Source organism: Ziziphus jujuba, chromosome 7 (genome assembly GCF_031755915.1).
Source record: "Ziziphus jujuba cultivar Dongzao chromosome 7, ASM3175591v1".
Taxonomy (NCBI): domain Eukaryota; kingdom Viridiplantae; phylum Streptophyta; class Magnoliopsida; order Rosales; family Rhamnaceae; genus Ziziphus; species Ziziphus jujuba.
This window is the reverse complement of record NC_083385.1, coordinates 2,723,764-2,751,105: the sequence shown is the minus strand read 5'-3', so window position 1 is coordinate 2,751,105 and position 27,342 is coordinate 2,723,764. Positions and strand designations below refer to the sequence as shown.

General features: G+C 30.8%; 4 protein-coding genes across 4 annotated transcripts; 1 reads left to right on the top strand and 3 right to left on the bottom strand.

Annotated features, from left to right (window-relative positions):
• Positions 1–8,394: 8,394 nt before the first annotated feature.
• LOC125423667 (transcription factor MYC2) lies at positions 8,395–10,581 on the top strand. The gene has a single exon (XM_048478458.2). It carries the CDS (start codon positions 8,794–8,796, stop codon positions 10,336–10,338), a length of 1,545 nt encoding a protein of 514 aa, XP_048334415.2. The 5' UTR covers positions 8,395–8,793; the 3' UTR covers positions 10,339–10,581.
• Positions 10,582–16,567: 5,986 nt separating this feature from the next.
• LOC107407666 (uncharacterized) lies at positions 16,568–17,753 on the bottom strand. The gene has a single exon (XM_016014974.4). The coding sequence runs from the start codon at positions 17,566–17,568 to the stop codon at positions 16,657–16,659; it is 912 nt and encodes a 303-aa protein (XP_015870460.2). The 5' UTR covers positions 17,569–17,753; the 3' UTR covers positions 16,568–16,656.
• A 3,610-nt stretch (positions 17,754–21,363) lies between these two features.
• On the bottom strand, positions 21,364–22,913 carry LOC125423843 (uncharacterized). Its single transcript, XM_048479429.2, has one exon. It carries the CDS (start codon positions 22,428–22,430, stop codon positions 21,519–21,521), a length of 912 nt encoding a protein of 303 aa, XP_048335386.2. The 5' UTR covers positions 22,431–22,913; the 3' UTR covers positions 21,364–21,518.
• A 596-nt stretch (positions 22,914–23,509) lies between these two features.
• On the bottom strand, positions 23,510–26,714 carry LOC112490332 (GRF1-interacting factor 3). The gene is made up of 5 exons (XM_048479430.2): positions 26,562–26,714; positions 26,261–26,398; positions 25,184–25,260; positions 24,339–24,423; positions 23,510–24,264 (listed from the first exon to the last, which is right to left on the bottom strand). The coding sequence occupies exons 2-5, from the start codon at positions 26,336–26,338 to the stop codon at positions 23,866–23,868; spliced, it is 639 nt and encodes a 212-aa protein (XP_048335387.1). The 5' UTR covers positions 26,339–26,398; positions 26,562–26,714; the 3' UTR covers positions 23,510–23,865.
• Positions 26,715–27,342: the final 628 nt, after the last annotated feature.

Sequence of the window (27,342 nt, the reverse complement as noted above, 5' to 3'; positions counted from 1 at the left end):
TAAACAATCAAAATATAAAAATATAAATATATATAATATGGATATGTATGAATGCAGATAGTTAAAAAAAAAAAATTGAAGATAGTAATTTTCATAAAAAAAAAAAAGAAAAGAAAAGAATACAGATAGTCATGTTACTATCACTGTCCAACATCAAAACGTGCATTTCGTTACTGAGACCATACACTGATTGTTTTACATGTAAATGGTGGCTGCAGATTTTTTCCATATGCTATTAATTATGAAAAGTGAGATGCCATGTCCTTTGCAAGCAGCGTCTTATTCTAACAGGACATGAGCTTGTACAATTTATTTGGAGCTAACTTATTAAAACCATTGTTGTTTTACGGACAATGGTTACTAGTCCTAGTGCATTTTTGAATCACCTGAAGTAGGAAAGAACCGCGAAGTTATCTTAATCATAATGCATAGGTATGAATTATCAAGGCATGCCCTGGCCCCCTAACTTTGTACTAAACACATTTAATTTTCTGACAAAACTAAATTTTGAGTCAACAAATTATGGTGGGCTATTACCACAAAAACAAAATATGGCTGGTGAATAGTATCAATCTATATGTATATATATATATATATATATATAGAGGAAGAGTATTTAGATTTATCGATGGTTTTACCATATGATAATAACATATTAAAATTATATTTTAGAAAAATAAATTTTTAAAGATCCAATAAATATTCTTGTAAATATCAATCATGGCCTACATTCAATGTCAATTTCACAATTTTGTTAATTTCAGTTAGCTAGAGTAATAATTTGAAGAATTCAATATGGATGTCCTAATCTTGTCACATATAAATATATAGAAAATTGCCCACTTTAAAAATATTTAGATTTATTTATTGCAGAAAAAAATAAATACTTATTTATATATACAACATTTTTATATAAATTTTATAAAATAATTAAAATTTTATAATAATTATTACACGTGCTATCGTAATACTGAAAATTTATTTTTAAATAATAAATATCTTTAAATATACTTGTCAAATTCCTTTTTTAAGAATAAATAGCTTAAAACTAGAACATATGACAGATACACAAAATCAATGGTGTAGGCCATATTTCTACTAGGATTTCAATTCAAATTTTAAGATGAAAAAGATGATGATTTGATGGTTTTTATTGAACCTTCTTCAATGATCGGTTGGTTAGGTAGCACGACAAAAAAAATATGGCTGAGCCCATGAATAGTACAAAAATCCACTAAGGCTTAATAAGTTTGTTTTTAAAAACTTAATAAGTTATATAATTAATTAAATAACCAAGGTAGCAAATTAGTTAGGAAGTAGAACTTATATTGAAAAATAAATAATGGAAGGAAGAGCTGGTTATGTGACCTATAGCTATACCCATACCAATACAAAGTTGTTTCAATCATCAATTCATACGGAAGAGGTAGAGGTAGCTAGAGAGGGTTTTGTAAATATGATATGGAGCATTTTATGAATAAAGGATTGAAAGGAATATGATTAAATGAGAGAATGAAAGGGGGTAGAAATAAGTTAAAAGGGCTTTTCTTTTGTCTAAGAAAACTCAAATCAGGTCGGAAGCTGTCTCATCATTGTGCCCCCATTCCCGAAACAAGTTGCAAAGCCATTCATTTAGTAGTTCAGTACTTTTATTATTTTCATTGTCAACAATTGGACCATCCCAGGCATTTAGCAGTTAGTGTTATGAATACATGATCTTGATTGCTAGAGAAAATGAGAGAAACAGAGAACAGACAGAGGAGAGAGAACCCAGAAGGGGATAGGATACCTACAACCCTGTATGGTGGGCAGTTTTTGAAACAATTTTCTATTTAAAACAAGAAAATTTTCACTAAAATACTTATAAAACATTTGTCGTTGTGTTTTTAAAACAAATTTTGAAAACAGAAACAATAAAAAACCAAAGGTAGACAACAATATATTTTTAATTTTCCTTGTTTTAGAAACAACTTTAATACAATAAAGAGCCATTCAAACCATCAATTTGGTGCTATTCAAAATTGAAATAAAAAATCACTCAAACAAAGTTGGGGTCCTAAAACCATTTGAATGGGATAGGAGCCAAAAACACCTAAATATGTTCAGTATGATAATTGTCGAGACTTTCCATTGGAATTTTGAATTACTAAACACTTTTTGTTTTTTCAAAATACTAAAAAACTGTTTTGTTTTTTTTTTTCTCTCTATTTTGAAAATAAAAAAATAAAAAATACGGCCAAATATGCCCACATGGTACAGAGTTTTTTTGTTTTTTATTTTAGTTTTTCTCGGTAATAGTACAAGTTGTTCCCAAAATATGCACTCGTAAAGAATAGATAAGGACCTAATAAGGGATTATCTAGATGAACATGCCACATCAGCTGTCATATAGGAAAAAAGGATTTTAATTAATTTTTAAGAAGTTAAGTCAATCTCTAATAATAAATATTCGTGGTTTCACATATATTTTATGGGCCGTGCTTTCTATTTTATTTTTTAAAAAAATTAAAAAAATATATATTTAATTGATATATTATTTGGTTAAGGTGAACTGCCACATTGGAGCTTTATATGATTCTTCTCCATAAATCCTTCAAAAAGTCCTCTAATTAGAGGATTCTAACTTTTTAAATTAAAAATTTTTAGGTTGCCAATGTTAAAATTGTCTTATTCCATTTAAGATTTTAATATTAATTATTATTTTATTTGATTATTAAATATTTACCGTATAGACATTAAAATTTAATCAAAACAGAATTTTTAATAAGAAACTTATTCTATATAAATATATTCCTCCATAGCTTATGCCAATATCGTTGTCCAATTTGCATTTAGAAAAAAACAATTAGTAAGCAATTATTGCATGAAAATATTCTTCGGCGATTCGGATCTAACATTTTGTCGTCTTACAAATTTTTATATAATAAACTATTATTTTTAATTTAACTGAGGATTCGACCTATTGATATCCATGGTTCTAACATAATATTCGCAAGCAAGTTTATGCATATTATAAAAGTTCAAAGACATGAAATATACACGTTATATATTGTTAAGATAGATCTTAATATATGATTAGTTATGCTCCGCTACATAGCTAAAATCAAATAAATAAAAAATGAATGCCAAAAGATATATCAAATGATTTCTTGTTATATATAAAACCCATAAAGATTTAGTTATATTCTTGTTAATATATATATATATATATATGCCCAAATATCAGATGGAATGAAAGAGGCTGCTAGCATGCATGTCCCTATCAGCTAAGATGCCACTTATCATGTTGAAATATATACATTTAGATTCATGGTCCATCTACTTCATCCATCATCCCTAGCTCCCATTCATTACTTGTGGGGGAAAAAAAAAAAAAAAAAAAAAAAAAAAAGGTAGAATAACATGTTTCTTTTTCTGCGTGCTAATTTAGAAGTTAACTGAAAAATAAATCAGTAAAACATTATTATTTTCATTTTCACATTCAATTAAATGAAAACGGTGAAAAACAAATATACGGTAATAAAACAAGAGGAAAAAAAAGAAAAAAAGATATATAAGTGTTTGCATTTTCGGAACTTTACTACTACTTTAATTGGATCTAAATGCTAAAATAAATAAATATATTAAAGTAGGTTTCACAGATTTTTTGGTTTTTTTTGAGTCGGAATGGCAGCTCAAGTGGCAGACCAAGCTACAATCCCTGTGGTGCAGGGTTCAACTCTTGGGGAAGGGGTGCCTGGGGCCCAGCCTTTTTTTTTTATTTTTAAAGAAAAATATAGGTTTCTCTGGTAAAGATTTAGCAGTTTTGGATTAACGAACAAAGAAAAGACAAATAATCAGTCTCTTTCAGAATTTAAGCATGTGAATAATCATAATCGGTATATACGGACTATGATATGGAATACAACAAACAAATACAGCCTCCAACCAGCATTAAATACATAGTGCAAGTTGATAAAAATATGAAATATCTACCATGAGCGACATGCTTAATTAGGTTCCAATCATGTGCCGCATGTTATATATATAATATATGTGTACTGTGTATTTGCCTCAAATTTATTAATAATATATATAGTAAATCTTAACAATTACCGTGTGCTGGTTAAGTTTCGTGGTTACTTTTAGGAGTGCATTAACAGTGCCCATGGCCCAGGGTGAAAGTGACAAAAAGTCTACTACCAAAACAAAAACATAAAAAGATAATAATAATAATAAAAAATTTAAAAATAAAAGTAACAAAAAGTCAATATGCCAATCAACTTTTTAACAAATTGAATACTTTACAGCAAAACCTAATCTCAATTCTAATTAATTATTATTTTCTTAAACCATATGATCTTAATGTGCTACCAAGCTAGCTATATATCTATATTTATCAAAACAAAAATTAAAAAAAAAAAAAAAAAGCTAGCTGTACATGAATTAGAATATTATATAGATGTAGGGTTTGAACCGAAATCAGTCATATGCGCATAGAGCATGTATAATATTGGCTTTTACCATAAATATTATTTGGACCATCAGCCATAGCGTGATAATTTTATAATTAATTAACATATATTAGCAGTTTCTTACAAGATCCGCGAAAAAAATATATATTATCAATTTACTTGCATATTCATTCTACTTATATGTAAATACGAAATTGGTATGCATCTTAAAAAAATAAATTAAATCAAGTCAATCAGATCGATATCTATTTTTTTTAATAAATTGGGAGGGAATTTCATCCATAGAAAATGAATCTAGTACATGAAAATTATTATTAATTAAATTATTCTAAAAACAAGTAATATCCACTTACTCTTATAATATTTTAACTATAAAAGCAATTTGTTATAACTGTTTGCATTATATTGTAATGCATATATATATATATATATATTTATAGTTTTCATATAATTAAAGATTTATGAAAATAATTATGAAAAATAGTCATACACAATAATTGAATTATAAAATCATATAATTTTAACGAGTATAAATGCTATCTTTTATAATTATTTTATCATATTATTTATGTACATATACGTATATTACCTATAAAACGTTAAAAAATATTAAATGAAACGCATTAGCAATATTGCACCTGTTCTACATATCTGTGCATTTAAATTGTACAATATGATGTATTTATGATGCAGTGCGTGGACAATAATGATCCGCCGAATTTAATATATTTTATGAATAAAATTGGCATGTCACAGTCTTCGTGATGAAGCCATGTTCTCACGATAAGTACGGATGTTGAAGGCCTTTCATTGCCAATAATATATATCAATTTGGGTATTTCGTTTTCTTTATTTATAGTCGAGCAAATATATATAAGTTAATCGCCTCTTAACACTCTTAAAAACTCAATTAAACGTGCGCTAATTTCAATTGTTTATTTAACTAATATATATATATATATATATAATATTCTCAGCAAAATATATTTGTTTATATGTATGTATAATTTTTAAAAAATGGTTCCTGAACAAAACATTTAAAATTAAAAAGATTCCATCGGTTATCTGTAACTATTTTTCTCATTTCACAATAAACGCTTGAGTTACTTTATCATATTCTCGATGCCCAATTAATTATATATTTGGTATTAAATTAAAGAACGACATTTTCGATCTAAACAATCCAACAATAAAAGTGATTGTTTCCTACAGCAATGCCAATTGTTTTTTCAAAATATATGGGCAATTATGAATTTAAATTTCCATTTCATATTTAAAAAAATGTATATTAACATTATTCCTAATAAAACCACGGATTTTTAAGTACTAATTCACAAATTAAATGAAAACATAATTATATATGTATGTATATATATATATATATATATATTTTTTTTTTTTTTCTAAATTTAAGCGGCTGTTCTGTTTCCTGCACATAAACAGCTGAATTAAGGGGTACCTGATAGACGTACTTATGTTCTTTGGAAGTATTATCCACAACGTTTTTGGACTCCTTCCAATCATGCATACAGGGATGGGCATGTGAGATGCTGTGAGAATATTTTTGAGCTTCCTTCATCCTTCTTCCCTGTCCCTTTTAACTCTTTTTTTTTTATTTAATAAATAAATATATATATATCTATATATATATATATATATAAATACATATATATATATATTATATTATATTAATTTTTCCCAATTTTTGTATGGTAAAAAACACGAGGATCGATTTATATCTTGAAGAGGGAAAGGTAGTTGAGTTGGCAGGATCATAGAGCTGTCTGATGGCAAAGTCATTGCCCACATTCCATTAAATCTCTCTGATGATGATAATATATTAATATATACAGATGAGCTCCTCATCATCTGCTTTGCACAAACTATTTGCTGCACTAATTGCTAATTAATTAATTCCTCTAATAGCAAAGCAGCTAGCTAATTCTCTAGCTATATTATATTATATTATATATATATATATATTATATTCGCAGCATTAACTAGACTTGTAGAAGGTTGTAATTAAATAACTGATGGTCAAATTAATCTATAATCATAAAAGCGAACTTTTCAATTGTGAACTATACTCTCCCTTGCACAATGCACATCCTACAAATTAATTTAATAACGGCAATAAAAACATTGAAATGGGATAACTTCCCTATATTATTTAACTAGAAAAGAAACCAATCAGAAATGGACATAAAGAGATATGGTTTTCTAGTGGACCAATTAAATTATATGATTAAACTGTTTAAATGACAGCATAGATAAATAATATTTTTTTTGACTAGATGCGCAAGCATCATCAAATCTAATTCATTAATTTTCAATATACAATAACCAACAATTACTTAATTAATTAATATATATATATATATATATATAATATATACTGATATGAAGAAGTCGTACACAGCTTATCGAATATATTAATGGCTGTGGGATGCCATTCTTGCATTATTTGTTGGGTTTATGTACATATGAGATACGGTCATGCCGGTAAGCAAAGAGCATAAGAAAGTACTTGAGCTTTCTCCAGACACCGACCTTGCATAATTTTTTCATGGAAATAATTTACATATAGATTCCATATATACTTTTGGCATGCACATGGAATTCATCGCTGCATATGTATCATCAATTTTTACTCGTCCATTACCTAATATTATCCGTTTTGCTAATTTTGAGAGATTCTTAATTTCTCTCTGTGGATTATCCCTTCGCATGTCTCAGTTCAAGTACTTGTTGTAACTAATTAATTTTGTAATTTCTTTTATGGATGGAACTTTATTATAAAGATATGTTTAAGTATAAGTAGTTTTATATCGAGTTGTGATTAACTATGAAAATTCATATTTATACAATCACTTGATTATTCATTGTTTTGTATGAATGTGGGAAAATGAGCAGTGAATTTAATATATATATATATATATATACACAAAATTAGGTAGATTCATATTAAAATTGATTTGATGATTTTAATATTAAATTTTTTATAATTTTTAAATTATAAAAAATTTAAATTAAATAATATAATAAATTAAAAAATAATCATTATCAAAATTTAATAATTAATAAATATAATTTTAGACTGTAATGTTTAATATAATTCAATAATTTAAAAAATTTTCATATTAAAAATATAACTCGATTCTGGTGGATATATAATTATTGATAGACTACTACTATAAAGAATACATAAACACACTTATGAATTCAAATTTGATATCAATGCCCATCCCTTTTAGTTTGGCTCAAGTTGACAAATGCAACTTTAAGGACATAACTGAAAGAAAGCCAAGAAAAGCAGATAGATAGATCAAAATAAATTTTGTCCAGTTCATTTGCTACATAACTACTCGGATTTTTATTATTATTATTTTCCAAAGCAAAAAAAGAAAGTAGTAATATGGAGTCGAGAAAATTTAAAAGAAAAAGAAATAGAAAGGGGAAAATTCTGAAGAAGTTAAGAAATGATTGCACGGAAAGGTCTGAATGAGCGGTAAGAGTGGAGCAGAGAAAAAGATAAGAGGAGGTGGTGAGGGCGAGGAAGAGGGAGGGGATGTTAAAGTGAATGATAATAAATAATAATAATTAATAATAATGTAGTAAAGAAAGAGAAAACGGAGAAGAGACACATAATAACGAAATTGCACCACGTGTCCCCTTTTCCCCGATTGGTCACTAGCCTAGCCCTTTCTCAGCCTTGAAACTTTGTATCATTATTAATTTCAGGAATTCGTTCATTCATTAATTTATTATAATATTTGTATAAATATAAGTAAATAATATTGACGTAAAAGACAGTGACCCGAGAAGGGGCTGAGGCACCCAATCAGTCACAGAGGCTCTCGCTTTCATTTCACGTGCTAGTGGTGCCCAATAGTGACCACCTATTAAGCCATTCTGGAACCCACCAACACCCACCAAACTCAACCTCCCGCATATACACCCCGTTCCCCTCCCTCTGTTTTTCTGATTACCTTCCACTCCTCTTTTTTCCCACACTCTTTCTCTCTCTCTCTCTCTCTCTCAATCTCTGTCTCTCTGGCTACCAAAACTCCTTTCCCTTGCCCTTGCTATTTATTTTTGGGTGCAGACTTCTCTGTCACTCCCACTCTTATCATGCCAATGACTTAATGGTTTTTGGCAAGTATTTCTGCTCTTAAAGTCCTAACCTTCAACTTTATTTGAAAAAATTAAAAGTACTAAATATAATCTCTCAAAATTAAACTATTTTCCTCATTTATATATATATATATATATATATACATATTCTCATCGATCCCGATTCCTTGGTCTTCCCCTGCGTTTGCAATCTAGGAAATATTAAATGGAGGAGCTAATAATTTCACCATCTTCATCTTCTTCACTGGTCTCTTTGTCCCAAGAAACCCCACCTACCCTTCAGCAGAGGCTTCAATTCGTAGTACAGAGCCAGCCCGATTGGTGGTCCTATGCCATATTCTGGCAGGCCTCAAACGACGACAATGGCCGACTCATTTTAGGTTGGGGAGACGGCCATTTCCAAGGCCACAAGGACAGCACATCTCCCAGGCTTAATCACTCTACCACCAGCAACCACTACCCCATCTCGGGTCTCCATTCGGAGCGCCGAAAGATCCTGAAGAGCATCCAGTCTCTCATCGGCGACACCAACCCGGACATCGAGAACATCGCTATGAATGGCGATGTCACCGACGCCGAGTGGTTCTACGTAATGTCCCTCACCCGCTCTTTCTCCATCGGCGATGGAGTTCCTGGCAAGGCCTTCAGCTCCGGTTCTCTGGTGTGGTTGACCGGCGGCCATGACCTTCAGTTGTACAACTGCGAGAGGGCTAAAGAGGCCCAAATGCATGGCATTCAGACTTTGATCTGCATCCCAACCTCTTCTGGTGTTGTCGAGATGGGCTCCTCCGATATCATTGGGGAGAACTGGGGTTTAGTCCAGCAGGCCAAGTCTCTATTCGGGTCGGATCTCATTGGCTTGGCACCGGAACAGCCCAACCCAAGCAGCGCACCTATTCAGTTTCTCAACCGAAATATTTCATTTGCGGATATCGGCATCATCGCCGGAGTTCAAGAGGAGGATAATTCTCAGGACGATAACAAAGCAGATACAGTGAATAATTTGAATTTCATGATGATGAAGAAGAGGAATAATAACAATCATAATAATAATAAGAAGAAAGAAGGTGGGAAACCCCCCGGGGGACAAACTTCATCTTATGTGGACTCGGAGCATTCCGATTCTGACTGTCCCTTAATGGCAGCAGTGACGGCCGAAAAGAAGACTCCAAAGAAAAGAGGCCGTAAGCCCGGGCTGGGCCGAGACACCCCCTTGAACCACGTGGAGGCCGAGCGCCAGCGACGCGAGAAGCTCAACCATCGCTTCTACGCCCTTCGAGCCGTCGTTCCTAACGTGTCGAGGATGGACAAGTCGTCGTTGTTATCGGACGCCGTGTCGTACATCAACGAGCTCAAGACGAAGATCGACGATTTGGAATCGCAGCTGCAGAGGGAGTCCAAGAAGGTGAAGCTGGAGACGGCCGACAACTTGGACAACCAGAGTACCACCACTTCCGTGGACCAGGCAGCCAGGCCTAATTCAGCCGCCGCTGCTGCTGCAGGGTTTGCACTCGAAGTGGAGGTTAAGGTTGTAGGTACGGACGCCATGATCAGGGTTCAATCTGAGAATGTGAACCACCCATCCGCACGCCTAATGGGTGCTTTACGTGACCTGGAATTCCGAGTCCACCATGCCAGCGTTTCAAGCATCAATGACCTCATGCTTCAGGACATTGTCGTCAAAGTCCCTGAAGGAATGAGAAACGAAGACGCCCTCAAAGCTGCTATTCTTAGAAGATTAGATCAGTAAGAACAGATCAATGGGCTTTTAATTTTTAATTTTTTTTCTTTTTTTAAGCTCATCGTGAACGGTTTGTTTTAATTTCTTAAATTTCAACTAAGCTTCTCGTTTTCGGTTTTTCATTTATTCCTTTTTTTTTTTTCCCCCTTTATTTCAAATTAATATTGTAACTATGGAGATAATAGTTAGAAGCTGTGCTGTTGTTGTATTTTTGAGCCTTAAATAATGAACAAGTAGAAGTAAAAATTTGTACATGGTTTGTTTCTGCTCCCTATGTCTATGGCACAGTACGATTGATGAAAAGACACAAAAACCTTAATATATATGTATATATAAATATTAATTCATGCACGTTTGTGTTGAAAAACTACAAATATGCTGGTGAAAGGGCAAATTGTTGGACGACTAGGCATAGTTTTAGCTTTTGTTGTCTCCGTTACTTTATTTTTTTCTTCTTGGCCTAAAATATCCAATCCATGCTCCTCCTTTTGTGGACGAAATGAAATGGTATATGGTCATTTGGGACAAGAGAATCTGGGACCCCACCACTGCCTACTCTAATAATGAGCACTGCGAAAATGTGTTTTTTATGCATTTCATTTTAAGGTTCTTGTTTGTGGTGACCCAAAATATAAATATAAAATAGAAAGATAAAATCCATCCGATTCTGCATGTTTGTGGATAAATTTAGTGGGGAAATTTGGAAGATTCAGCCAAAAAAAACACAAAAGAAAAAAAGATAGTAGATTTTTTTTTTTTTTTTAATCATTACAACATGTTTCCATTTGGAGGGAAAAATAATCATCTGATTGAGTATTAGGTTTTAAAATAGTTTTCTGTTTTATAAAATAAAAAATTATTTTTAAATTAAAATATTATTTATTTGGTTGTTAGTTTTTTAAAATAAATTTAAAAAATAAAATTTAAAAAATATTAAAATAATTTTTTCTATTTTTTGTTTTTTAATTTAAAAAAATTGTTTTTAAACATTAAAGGTCAAGTTTTCAAAAACTAAATAAAAATAATTTATTTTTAAAATAATATTTTGAGAACTGAAAACAAAAAACATAATGGCCTAAATTATTTTAACCTATAATCTCATTCATCCATTACCGTTGTATCATAAAAAAACAAAAAAAAAAACAAAAAAAAAAAGATAGTGGATTTTATTTTATTATATTTTTTTATCATTACAACACGTTTCCATTTGAAAGGAAAAATAAATTGTTTTAACCTACAATCTCATTCATCCATTACCCGTGTATCAATTTCATTTGACATTAATAATAATAAATAAAAGGATAAGATCGTAATTTCCTGCCATAGGTAGCTTCTTTACCACATGTGTATGTATAATATTGGATTACATCAATAGAAGTCATCCACGTCAATAAAACATTGACTCCTTTGACGATCGAATAAAACTTAATTAGATATTTCATTTATTTAATTATAACATTATTGATTAATCCCATTGAAGTGGATTAACTTGATGCGGTACAAATTTGCGTATCCCAAATATAGCCCAAGGGTATGTTTTGGTATTGCAATTGGTTTTATGTTGGAGTTATTTACACGATTTCAATCCATTCATGCATGATGCAGCGGCTAGTAGTTGCATTCACTACTTCCATAATCTGAATTGTCTAAGAACAGGGAGTGCTTTGAACGTGGTTTTGGAAATTAATGAAAGATTCTTTTCCCCTTGTCTTTTCTTGACTTTAAACGGACCAAGTTAATTTGCAAGCATTTTACATGTTCTATGCATGGCATGTATATTTGGACATTAATCATATATTGTCTCCTTTGGAAACTTCTATCAAATTTATATGACTTTTTTTTTTTTTTTTTTGTATTTTCCTTTATGACTGTGCATATTTCATCATCATGTAATTTCTTAATTTTAAAAAGAAAATTAAGCATGCGTGTGCATAAGTTGAATTCAACATATATGCGGAATTAATAATTAATTCTACGGCATTCAGATTTTTTTTTTTATATATATATATTTTTATGTATATATATATATTAACAGTACAAGCAGGAAAAAAAAAAAGGAAAAACACGTCAGCTCTTACGTCACCTGAAGTAAATTAATTGGACAAATTCATAAGGACAGGACTCAAAAGTATATTTCACAAAAAAAAAAAAAAAGAAAAAAAAAAAGAACCAAACTATATTAATGGTATTTGACTATTGCATTTGTTCACATCACTATATCTAGACCTGACAATGCATTGAACAACGTTTCGTTCAAATACGGTTGATTAATCTCTCGTGTTAAAATACATAGATTCAAGTTCTGTTTCTTATTCACCAAAAAAAAAAAAAAAAAAAAAAGGTTCTGTTTCAATAACTTATAGTTTTTTTTTTTTTTTTTTAGAGAAAAAAATGATTATATAACCTGTTAACAATCCTTACATCCAGCAAACTCAATTTCAAAATTTAATTTTAAGTAAAATAAAAAATTATATACAAAATAATGAACATTATCAATACAAAATTATTTATAATTAAGAGTTAGCGATACAAAAAAAATTATAACATAATAATTATATTTGCAAAATTAAATATTAAATATATGAATTATAAATATTACATCTAATAAAATAATATTAAACAGTGTCAACAAGTAATAAAAAATACAATAAAATATGAAATATATGATCAAAATACCCTTTTAATATGATAACAGATTATTATCTTGTTTCAAAGTTAACCATCCATTAACTAACTTGTCTTAATATTAAAAAAAAAAAAATACAAACAATAAGAATAATGAATTAAACAAATTTAAATATTAATAAATACCATATGGGTCTGTGTTGTATTACTATTATGGGGTAGAACTACCTCACACTTGAGAACTAGAATTAATGGACTGTCCCTCTTCCTCGCGTCGCACGCTTTGCCGCTTAAAATTCCACCAGCAGCGAGTACAATGTAAACTGACAAACAAAATTACAGTTTTATCGTTAAGAAGGGAGAAAATCTTGTGTGCAAATCTCGTACCCAAGCATTTAATCATGTTTTGTTTTTAGTTTTTTTTTTTTTTTAATAATTATGTTTTGTTTTGGATAAATTAGGGATGGCCAAAAACATCATATTTAATTCCCCAATTTACAGACACCACTTTCAGATTTTCATTGAATACTCATTGTTTTTAATTTAATTTAATTTAATTTTTTTTATATAAATTCTTTGACATTTTTATGTTCTGCATTTTTGTTAGTAGGGGTGGATAAAATCCAATTCAACATGTTCAACCTGTTTAATCCAATCAATTTTTAACGGTTTGGATTGGATTTTTACATCAATTGAATTTGATCGAGTTCAAAATATTATAAATTGTATGGATTGGAAATATAAATCCAATTCAATTCAAATAATATATTATATAAATAAAAAATTATATATTTTTTATTTTTTTTCATTTTTATATATTAATTTTAATATTTTTTTCATTTTTATATATTAATTTTTAATATTTTTTTCCATTTTTATATATTAATTTTTAATATATGTATATATATATATATATATATATATATATATATATATTTTTTTTTTACATCCTCATATCCCAAATTCCAAATTAAATTGTAAGTTGTAATCCTAAACTAAACATTTACCTTTGTTGCCGCCCACCACCAGTCCATCACCATCACCATAATATATATATTTTTTTACATCCCCATCATATATATATATATATATCTACATATATTGTATCCAATTGTTATTTATATATATACATTTAAATATAATTTATTGATAATTTTATTGTTTTAATCTTTATAGAGCTTACAGAATCAACTAAAATTAGTGAACCTGTTCACGTTGATTGACTTATGATTTAACAAAGTTTTAAGGTTTAAAAAAAAAAAAAGGAATTGTGCATTAATTATTGAGTGAATGAATTTTGACGAATGTAATATTTTACATTATTTGTTCTAACAATTTTAATTTAATTTTATAGGAGTGAGATGATGACATTAATATTTGCTATTTAATCAGTACATGATGTGTATCATTTGCTATATTTTCTTTTTTATTTTCTATTGTAGACTATGTTATAGTATTCTAATTGTTTTTAGGTTTGGATAATTATAATTTATTATTTATATTTTATATTTGAAAATTTGTTTATTTATATTATATATTTATAAATTAGTAAGTTTCAAATCGATCAACCAATCCAAATCAAATCGATCATAAATAATTTGATTTGGTTTAAATTTAATATTTTAATAATTTAATTTAGATTATCAATTAGAAAAATTGATATATATAAATTATATTATATTTTGATCCAAAATCAAACCAATCTAATTCATGTCCATCCCTATTTGTCTAAAATAAATAAAATAAATAAATAATAAAGTCGCCAATTACGTGTCTATGTAAACAGTAGACTGACCGACTACATGGCTATAATACGACAAAATCTATGTTTTTCCTTTTAGATTGAAATAGTCACGTGATTAAATATATGAAGGTGCGTACAAAGTAGATTCATTGATTCATGTAGCTGTCCAAAACATGAGTGGAGTATGTGTGACTGTTGGATAACTGAAAAACCCATGGCTTTTTATGTATGGACCATAATTCTTTATTTATTTTATTTTATATTTTTTAACATGGTAGAGATAAGGGTCTTTTTTTTTTTTCTTTTTTTTTGATAAAGATGGTAGAGATAAGGGTCATATCTAAACAAACCCCCAAAAGAATAAAAATAAAAAATAAAAAATAAAACATAAAAATTCAAGTCCTGGACTATCTGGGCCCAGATCACATTAGATGCTGAGTTGGCTTGTCCGTATAATGCACCTGTCTCTTTATGGGCCCCACATTCTGAAATAATATCAACTCCTGGAAATAAAATATAAACATTTGGAATTTAAACTAGTCCAAACCCTAATTTACAAAATTGGAAAATGTTAATGAGTTTCAATTTTTAAATTTATTAGTATCTTATTTTGCATTTTTTTCAGTAATGTGATCCATTGAAGCCAAATCACGTAGAAGGACATCAATTCCTTCACCTCTATTAATTTCTTCCCCCCAAACGTGGCTTTCTTGAATGGATGCCCAGTTGAAAATTGCCTACTAAAATTAAGGATAACCATCCTAAATTCCATATAGTTCCATCATAACCGATACTTATCAACAAACATGTGAAGCAAAATTAAAAAGAATCAATATGAAAAAAATATTAAATGGAATCTATTTGTGGTCTTCAATAAACAATTGATCTCTGAATTTATAATATTCCTAGCTAATAATTCAATGATTAAACAGCTAATAAATGACTCAATTATCACATCAAATTTTATTATATTTAAGAGTTTATTTATGAAATAAATATAGAAATATAATATTTATTTTATGAATTTATTTTTTTATATTTGATAAATTTTTAAATTTAAAAATAATTATTTTATATGAAGAGATATATTTTCAAAATAGCATTTCATTTTTAAAGTTTCATAATTTATATTTCTATATTTCAATTTAAAAAAATTTAAAAAAATTATATTTATTATCACATACTAAAAATATATAAATAAATATAAAATTTAATATTGTTTTGAATTTTTATCAAATTTGAATATTATTAAAATAAAAAATATTTATAAAAACTGATACTTTAACTTCAAATCAATATTTTTACCAAACATACAAATAAAAATTATTATTTATTTTTCTTTTTTGTATTCTCATAATTAACTATTTCTATTTCAAAGGAATATTTATTTTATACACCAAATATATCCTAGTTGTATTTAGCAATGGTTGCCCAATATATAAAGGAATGAAAAAATGGAATATTTTACCGAAATTGTAAACGAAAAATTACATGTGCCGTTATGTTTGGTTTTTGTGTTGTTTTTCTTTTTCCATTAAATTGTATATATTTTGTTTACTCAATTAATTATTGGCATCAATTTACACTAGCTAGAGTATGTTAGATATATTAATTAACCGTAAATGTAAAAGAAATTAAAAAAAAAACCATTACCATTCCAAATTGTGTCTCATTTGTTTGTTTGTTTGTTTTTTTTTTTTTTTCTTCCTCAGATTATAGATATGTTAACAAGCAATCGAAATAAATAAACAACGTACAATTCAATAGAAAAAAAAAAAAAGCCAAAAAACAACTTCAATAAATAAAAAAAAAATCAAACAAACAAAAAGCAACTTCAATAGGGAAAAAACAAGAAAAAAAAAAAAGAAAGAAGAAAAAAAAAGGCAAACGAGTTGCTCTTTATTTACCATCGTGCACATTTTGAAAACTTGGAACTATGAATTTAGAGTGAGTTTACTTCACGAGGAGTCAATGACCCAATGTTGGCCATCAGCTCGAATTTTGAGACCATGAACCCGAGCAAAGAGAATCACCGCTCTTCTCACTCCATAATTATCGGCTTTATTGAAGTAATCGTGGCCGAAAAGTACCCCACCGGGCCTCAGAATACGATGGGCCCGGATTATATCGACCCATGCTGAGTGAAAATCATGACCCGCATCCACTTCGATCAAATCCCCGAATATGCCCCATTCGCACAGCTTCTCAAGGACCGCCCCGCTCGTAAACGGCACAGGTAAAATCGACTCCGTTGCATTGTGATACACTACGTTCTGCATGAACTGTTGCAGCAACAACACGTCGCCGTTTACCATCCCAATGTCCTTGAAGCTGTCAAGAAACCCGGGCCAGCCTCGGAAGTCGTCCACACAAATGATTTGGGTCTCTAGCCCAAGTTGGCGGGTTAACTGGGCCATGTGAATGGCCGACGCACCAAGAAATGAGCCCACCTCGATGATGGTCCTGGGCCTGACTTTCCGGATGAGATTCTCGAAGACTGCTCCGCGGGAGCCCCATCCTCTGATTTTAACGGGACGCAGGCGGTTTCCAACATACGGGGGAGGGAAGTTGTCGTATGGTGAAATGGAGTTAAAAACTCCGTCGAGGATGGTTTGCCGGACGGCGTCCGAAGGAATCGGGTCGCCGCATTTGCTGGTGACTCGGAAGTATTCGGGAAAATTAGCCGCATCTTGGACTAATGGGTCTGAGGAATAAGAAGGTTGAGTAGAAAAAGAGTTGGAAGAGAAGTAGCCCAAGGAGAAGGTGAGGAATAGCAGGCTGAAAATTGCAATGGGTCTAACCAGTCTAAAGCCCACCACTTTAGCTTTCTTTGGGTGGTTGTAATGAAGGTTGTTTTTCTCTTCTTTCATGTTGTTTTTTATTTTCTCTTCTTTTTTTTTTTTTTTTTTTTTCCTTCGGGTAAGAGTTTCTGGGAGAGAGAATTTTTTTTTAAAAAAAAAAACAAAAAAAGAAGAGGGAGAACCTGCTTATAGTATTTGTATTTGTATCTCTTTTAAATTTTTTCTTTTTTCGATGAATGAACCTGCCTGCCTTATAGTAGGTTATGTGAACAATTAGACTATATATAAAGAAAAAGAGCAAGAGAAAAGATTACAATATATTGGCTTACAGCAAGAAAGGATGTTGCAGTGAAAATGACCCAAAAAATCGTCGTGGGATTACGATAGATAGATACACAATTTAGAGGTCTCCATGATATGCTTTTGAATATAAACATTTTGGTTTTTTTTTAGGATGGTGAGAGATTTTTCTTTCTTTTATGCATAATTATTTCAAACCTGTAAATTTGGTTCATCTCTCGCCATCAAGATGTGAAGCGTGAGCCATCTGCTTTAATTCTAGATTTGTGTCTCTTTAGTAATGTCATTCTAAGTTTGTTATTATTATTATTATTTTTTTGGGTGATAAAGTCATCCAAGTTATATTGTTGCACATTTTCCTTTTACTTTTCTTGCTAAAGGAAAACAACAATGGACATATATCCATGTCCGCATCTCATTACAACTATGTCAAAGAAAATAAATTCTCATTACAATGAAATGTTGCCACTTCGATCACTTTTTTATTTTATTTTTCCAATTTAGTGTTACTTTCGTTCGCGTTTCCTCTAATGATTAATTAAGAAAATTCTTAATTTGCCAAGTCCATCTCTCTTTAATTACTGCATTATGAAGGGGTGGATAAGTAATCCGGAACTTCGAATTAGTTCGGAACTTGGGATTATTTTTATTTTCTCTATCTTCCATTTTTCGAACGGCTGCGACCCATTATCAGCTCTTCGTGTCCGGCAATTTCAGATCTGTCACCTCCGTTTTCTCACACCTAATCTCCATTTCTGAAAACCCATTCTTAATTTTGGCAATATTACAGATCTAGCGAAACAAAATCGGATTATGGATTTGAGTTTTAGGTTTTGGAAATTATTTTCAGAGATAGATTTGTTAATTTATTAGCTCTATGAGTGTGGCTTCCAGATTTCATTCATGGGTTTTTCTTCTTCTTCTTGATCCTTAAAGCATCCAACTCATCACAAATTTTATATTAAATAGTGTAAAAATTACATCAAATAGTATTTTTTTTTCCCCCCAACCAATTACACAATTTCAAAGAAACAAATACTATTTTTATGTTATTTGTTTATCTATTTTTATATATATATATTTTTTAATTTCCAACTTTTTATCTTAATTCATCAATTGTATATATTATGTGATTTTAATTAATGTTATTAGAAATTTTAATATTAACTTTTTTTATATTGTAATTAACATTTCTTATTATTTTCATATTAATTTTATTCCATATAGAATTAAAAATATTAATTATATATACGGGAGAAAACGCAAGATTTTTATATTTTGGTACTAAAAAGTAATTGATTTTGTATATTTGAGGTAAAAAAATTATAATATTGTTAAAATATTGGGATCGTTTTGTAAAATTTAAAAAGTTAAATAATTTTTTTAAAAAAACAATGAACAGTAATGTGATGCATAAACAGTGTTGCATCAAATTTAGCAATACTATTAACTTCAATCAAAATCAAGATGATGCATGGTTAGAGTAAAGTGGCACGAAATTGTTAGTTTTTGCACTATATTGGCGCAGGATTGGAAACGCACTTAAGAGTCTTTGCTAGGTTTTGTTTTTGGTCTTGATCGATGTTTCAGATCTCCATATGGGCCTTCATCTGCAATCTGCATACATGCAGTTTTGACCTCTGCTTGTGTTGAAGCTCATAATTCTGGTTCCACCTGATCATGCATGCTGCCGACACGTTCATTGATTGAAGATCATTTTAGTAATGTTCCTTTGGATTGTGAAATCAATTAAGTTCGAGATTGATTTTGATTAATTTAATATTTGATATTGTCTTAATTATATAATAATATTAATATAAAATAATTTAAAACATAGATACGTAGAATAAGTTATTTAATCTAACTTGTTTTACTTAGTTTATAAATAAATAATAACAAATAAAGTTTCTTTTGGATATTTGGATTAATATATATAGAATTTTGATACTGATATAATAAATAATCAGATGAAGTTTCCTTAAAAATTATTAGAAAAGTAGTTATCTAATTTAACACCTTTTTTCTTTTTTTTCCCCCAAAAAATCAATAGACCAAAGACTTACCTAAATTAAATCATTTTTTTATTTAAAAATTATAAATAGTACCATAAAATTAATTTAAATTATATTTCTTTTATTTTTTAATGTTAATCATACCAAAGAGACCCTAAATTTATTTCTCTATCTTATAACTAACAAAAGATTTGTCAAGAGAGGTGTGTATAATGTATTAAACCACAATCCAGTACCAATATTCTTACAAGTTCAAGCTTTTGAATGTAGAACCAAATTAGGTTATAAACTTTAAACATTTGGTATCTTGTCCATCAGGGGAAAAAAAAAAAAAAGGCATTTGGAATTTTGAACCATGTATCAATCTCTCTTGCATAGGGAAACTAAACCAAATCTTGGTTTACAGATTTATCGAAAAAATCTGGGCCTAAGCAAAAGATATATGTATATATATATATTGAGCTTCAAATCTTTTTTTTTTTTTTCAAAAATAAATTTAATATTTTTGTGTATTTTTTTCAATAAATTAATCCATTGAAGCCAAATCTCGTAGAAGGACATCAATTCCTTCCCGTTTAATTGTTAGTATGGTTAGATTCCTTGCTAGGTAGATATTAACAGAAAATAACAACTAATATTAAGTAATAAATAGACCTATTTCGTAAAAGAAAAATAATAATAATAATAATAAATAGATCTATTGATTATATTTTGATTAATCATTCTCTAATATGGGAAAATCTGTCTAGATCATTTGGAATGCCGTTACGGAACATATTATAAGTAATTGTTCTATTACGCAAAAGTGATGCTGTCCCGAATAGTTTTGGACAAAAATTTCTTTTGGTAGGAGAAAAATTAATATCCTAATCATGTAATATAAATTAACAGCAAATTTTTTTTTTAATTTTTTTTTTGGCTTTGTATATTAACAGCAAGACGCTTTTCTTTTAGTTTTTCATTTAGCAAAACGAAAAAAAAAAAAAAAAAGAAAAAAAAGAAAAGCATATTACATATTGGGATATTGGGACAGATTCCATATATAAATTTATCTGACAAAGATTTATGAAAAATATATTTTATCCATTAAATATTTAAATTTAATAATTGTACAAATTGTGGTGATAACTATTTATAAATTTTCAATTCTTATCAATTATTGAATATACTAACTTAATAGTTAAGATGATTTATTCAAAATATTTATCAAATATCTTGGTTTATCTAACCCTTTCATTTTATAACATAGTTAATCATATTCATAGTCTCAATTAAGGTTTCTTTGGGTGGATTATATTTAAAATAAGATCATAGACCGCTATGCGACGTAAACGTGGGTTTCTCGGAAGGACGTCCAATTTTCAATCACCCACCAGAATTAAGGATAACCATTCTAAGAATTTTATGGTAACCGCTACTTGCCAACAAACATGTCAAACAAAATTGAAAGGAATCTACCTGTTATATTCTATGAACAATATATTAATCTCTGACTTAATCTAATCCTCTACTAATAATTCAACGATTAAACAGCTAATAAATGACCCAAATGTCACATCAAACTTAATTTTATCAAATTATCAAATTCTATTTAGTAATGCTTGCCCAATATATAGAAGAAGAAAAATACATATTAATTATTTGTATTGTAACAATGCACATTTGAAAACTTCATCTATAAATTTGGAAAAAAAAAAGGAATTTACATTATGAGGAGTCTATGACCCAATGTTGGCCATCAAGTTTAATTTTGAGACCATGAATGCGACCAAATAGAGTCACTGCTCTTCTTACTCCTCTATTATCGGCTGCAGTGAAGTAATCATGGCCGAAAAGCACCCCACCAGGCCTCAGAAGACGGTAGGCCCGGTTAATATCGGCCCAGGCCGAGTTAAAATCATGACCCGCATCCACTTCGATCAAATCCCCCAATATGCCCCAGTCGCACAGCTTCTCAAGCACCGCCGAGCTTGTAAACGGCACGGGTAAAATCGACTCCGTTGCATTGTGATAAACTACGTTCTGCATGAACTGCTGCAGCAACAACACGTCGCCGTTTACCATAACGATGTCCTTGAAGATGTCGCGAAACCCGGGCCAGCCTCGGAAGTCGTCGACGCAGATGATCTGTGTCTCGAGTCCAAGTTGGCGGGTCAACTTGGCCATGTGAATGGCCGACGCCCCCAGAAACGTGCCCACCTCGATGATGGTCTTGGGCCTGACTTTCTGGATGAGGTGCAGGAAGACTGCGCCGTTGGAGCCCCACCCTTTGATTCGCTTGGGAAGGAGGAGGTTTCTAACATAAGCAGGGGGGAAGCTGTCGTATGGCGACGTGGAGTTGAATACGCGGTCGAGGATGGTTTTCCTGACGACTTCCGATGGGACCGGGTCGCCGCAGTGGGTGGTGACTCGGAAGTGGTCGAGTTGGTTGGGAAGATTAGCGAACTGTTGGATTGATGGGTTTGAGGAAGGAGGAGGAGGAGAAGAACAAAAAGAGGAAGAAGAGAAGTAGCCCAAGGTGTAGGTGAGCAATAAGAGGAAGACATATGCAATGGGTCTAAACGCAATGGCTTTCTTTTGGTGGTGTTGTTGATGAAGGTTGTGTTGCTCTTCTTTCATGCTGTAGTTTTCTTGGGTAAGAATTTCTGTGAGAGAAGATAAAAGAAATAGAGAGCCTGCTTTAGAGTAAGTGGGTTATGCGAACAACTAGACTACATAGAAAAAGAGGAAGAAAAAGGTTAAAAAAAAAAAACTACGCAGAGAGAGCCAAGAGAACGAGGAGTAGTCGCCGAGAGAGAGAGAGAGAGAGAGAGAGGATGGGTCTAGTTGCGTGGGCTGGGGAATTACTACTGGATCTGGTTGTCGCGGTGAAAATGACCAGAATACGTCATGGAATTATAATGGATAAATACACAATTTAGAGGCCTCCATGATATGCTTTTGAATGTAAACTTTCTTGTTTCTATGAATGGTGCAGGATTTTTCTTTCTTTCTTTTTATTTGCTTAATTATTTCAAACCTATAAATTTGGTTCATCTCTCGCAATCAAGATAGGAAGCTTGCGCCATCTGCTTTAATTCTTTATTTGTGTCAATTTTATATGATGTCATTCTATGTTATTATTTTTGGACAATGTCATCCAAATTTTTTTAATTACTTAATTCAAATATTTTGACTTTTTATGCATGGGAGAGGAATCCATGTTTACAGCTACTGTCGGAATTTTTTATTAATTTTTTATTTATTTATTTTTACCTGAAAAAAGAAAACAACGGCAGGCACTTGTCCGCATCTCATTACAACTATGTCAAAGAAAATAAATTCTCATTACAAAGAAACATCGGTCACTTTAGCTGATTTATTTTCCCATTTTAGCGTTACTCTTCGTTTATTTTATTTTTCAGCTAACGATTAAAGAAAATTCTTAATTTGCAAAGTCCATCTCTCTTTACTGCACTTGACAATACCATTATCAGCCATAAATTTGTTCTCTCTCTCTCTCTCTCTCTCTCTCTCTCTCTAAGAGAGACGACAAAAGATTTGCAATGGAGATGTGTATAATGCATCTAATCTAATGAAGATTAATGCATTTCACGTAATCAAAACTGCTCAATCTCGATCGTCTTAAGTTCACCTGTGTTCAGTTTCCACAGAATTTGCGTACCACTTTCCCAGAAAACACAAGCAACAAAAACATATGATGGAAATGCGGGACTATAACTTAATGAATGCCCCCACACATTTATAAGTTTCCAATTGACAGAACAAGCTTCCACCTCTTCCCTCAACAACTAAACCATCCTTGATAACAGAATCCATTGCATGCCAAAAGACACAACACAACTATCCTATCTAATGTCCTAAAGACTAAAAACAAAGTAAACTTTGGTTCTTTGCTCAATCTATCAAAGATTAGCATAGCATAAAAGATGCTGTAGAAAAACGAGAAAACGAATTTATAAAATATAAAAAAAAAGAAAAAAAAGAAAAGAAAAAGGAAACTACTATTAACAGCCACATGCATCAATGTGGAACGTAGATTCAAAGGATCATGTCATTTTGCCTCCTCCCCATCACCACTGCCATGCCCAGCAGCTGAGTTCCCCTGGCCATCAGCACCAGCTGCTCCAGCCTCAGAGACGTCTGGCTTGTTTCCTCCATTTGGGCCTAAAGTTGAAGTAGGGCCGCCACTAACACCAGCACCAATAGTTGTATCAGTATGCTGCATGGGATGCATGCCATTGTTGGTCCCTGCAGGTCTCATTCCCATTTGTCCTTGCATTGCTGCTTGTTGCTGCTGATGCAATTGCTGTTGAGGATCCTGTATTTGATGGGGGTTACTAAACTGCATTGGCATCTTTGGGGGGAAAAGGCCTTGTTGCTGAGCCATTGCTGCTGCCTGTGGATGTTGCATATAATATCCTCCCTGTTGCATACCAGGATGTGGGGCCATCTGGAAGATGCATTTATTATCAGACAGAGTGAATGGGTGTCTTGGAAAATTCACCAGTGACTCTTACTACAAACCTGGGGAGGCATTGTCGGTGCCTGTGGTTGGGCATCAGCAATTGCTGCTAAATACATTAAATTCTTTTGAAGCTGAGCTTGGTACCTAATCATCAAATTTTCATTTTGTAAATCAAATCATTTGTATGCAAACAGAGAGTTCACTGTTTGTAAATGTCTTTAAATTCATTATTCTGATCACGCAAGGAAATATTTACTTCATTTATAAATTACCTAAAATGAATTGCATGATAAAGTAATAATTCTTATATCATACTAGATATTAGGAGCATGTAATAGTGTTTCATCCAAATTGATTCATAATAGAGATACTTTAATAAAATAATTCAAGATAAATATCCAATACTACGTAAAATGCATTTGGCATTTTAGAGTCATTTAGAACTTATAAAAAGCCCATGCTCAGTGTTCCGACATACTACTTTATCACGTGATGTCATTTGCACTAGTAAAACAATTACATAAATCAAGTACAAGGACATCGACTATAACATATCCAACTTCCAAGTGATAGTTTGTCATTCACAAACAGACACACAAGAAAATGCAAACTTTCAGAAGAATCCTTTATGTGTACCATCGGTAACCATGAATCTAATATAATTGATCTGGAAGCCAAAAGGGAAGCAAAGTGAAGCAATTAAGAATTTAAAATTCACGAGATGTCTTAGCATCTTTATTAAACCAAACCAATGCAAAATATACAGCAAAAATGCTGACAAGCCAACAACATAACTAACTGTACAGATTGCAGACCTACATAAAGTTGGACTTGGTGATGCACCTCAAAACAAACGTGTACAGAAAATTAATTACATAAGTAGGAGGAGGAAGAAGTCACTTACTGCGCACACTCAGCAAGTTTTCCAAGGTTTTGATTGTCCAATATGGCCAAAATCAACTTTTTGTTCTCATCGAGGTACTGCATCATACCACAAAAATAAACACACACAAATATATCTGATTATGCCTACACATCATGTAATAGTCTATCATGTGCTAAAAGAATCAACTGACACTCAAGCTGGATATACAAATTTAGCACTGAGGTATAGTGAAAACATAAAGCATCCAAATCCAAGTTTTGTCATTATAGAACAATATATCTTCATTTATCCAAATTCCTGTTTATGGAGGATACTAAATGCTATATGCTCAGGACTACATTGTATGCGATCAATTCGATGCAATCATAATTACATTAGTTTTATGTATCAGAAGCTTTTAATGTTAAATGATTTAGATAATTGATCCTAACCTTACATAGTCAAACACTCCCAACACAACATTAACTACATCCCTCCTTTGAGAAGTCAGAAGTGAGCAGTCATTAAACCAACTGCTGCCTGGCTGTTATGTACGTCATGAATATTCAACACCAGCATTAATCCTAATTCTTGTAGACAATTAATTGCTACCTAAACAATCTCAGTCATAATCTAGATGGGGAAAGTACAGCCCTTTTCTAAGTTCAATCTTAATATCAAGCGCTAATTTCTTTTCCCCCCACTTGTTGTGTCTTCCCATCTAAAGGGCTTATATTTGTAAAAGGAGAGATCTTTGGATGCGATCATCAGTCTTTCAAAGATTCCTTGGTGAAAGAAACTGAATTTTCTCAATTCATGAAACGGTTTATATCTGGCATCAAGCTAATCCTCTTTCCTTTCTTTTTATGCTTGCCAGTTTATACATATTCAGGAACACATGACAAACCATTTTTCAAACACAAACCCATAAATAGTCCAACATACTTAAAATGGCTAATTAGTTCAAGAAACCAACAAAGGCTATTCAAATGAACAGAGTCACAAATACAAAACCCCTGTGCAATACCCATAAATGCCAAAAAAAAAAAAAAGAAAAAAAAAAAAGAGGAATATAGACACAGAGACAATCAGAGAACAAGGAATGAAAAACAGTACCTTCTGAATCTGCTCAGTAGTGATGTTAGTGGGCGGAAATGAAGGCATCACAGGGATCATCTGCGGTGGCTGCTGCATCTTTTTTTTTTTTTTTTTTTTTCCCTCTCTTCTTGCGGCTTATAGACACAAACCCTAACCCTAATGTCCCCAGCAGCACACGGTGAAAATAAAAGTATAAGAAAAAAAACCAAGCTGAAATTAAAGCCCAGCTTTAAAGGAAAGTAAGCATAATAGACTAGACTGGAAGAGAGAAACAAATAAGAAAGTCCATAGAGAGAGAGAGAGAGAGAAGGCGGTGTACCAGTATAAGCAGGCTGCAAGTGGGTAAGTGTGACGACAATTTCTGAAAGCAATTTTAGGGAGTAGAAAAATATCTTTTGGATGGATGTCCGCGACACGAGGTGTCTAGAAATGTCACTATGTTAAGATACCCAAATATAATCCATAACCCATGAAAAGCAAAATATATTCTTCTTTTATGTCTATATATATATATATATATATATATATATATATATATATATATATGGATAATTTTAGATTTAATTAATCAAAATTTTAATGACTAACAAATTAGTATTATTTTATTAGTATTTACATCCATAATTATAGAGCATTATTAATTTTACATTCATTAACGATGACCATTTCGAATGCTTTATTATTTATTTTAAAATTTTAAAGAAGTTTTTAATACATAGCATTATTGTGTATATATCTATATATATCTTTTTCTAAACATTTTAAGCAAGAGAAATTAGATTTAGATTTTTTTTTTTTCAATGCAGTCCAATTTTATTAGACAACAACATAATTTCAGGTTTTCAGTTTTAATTTTATTTATTGATTTTTATTCAGATATAGTTGCATCTTGTATATTTAAATCATAATTTACATTACATATAATTTGAATTTTTATAAATTAATTGGATTTTTTTTTTTTTTTGTTTTTAAATTAATTGGATGTTGATAGACTTTGCTTAAAAGTTTAATAAGTAATGACACAAACGCTCAATAACCACCCACCTTTGCTCTTCTCTACTCTTTCTAAAGAAAACTGCCAATGAAATCTTTAAAAATAA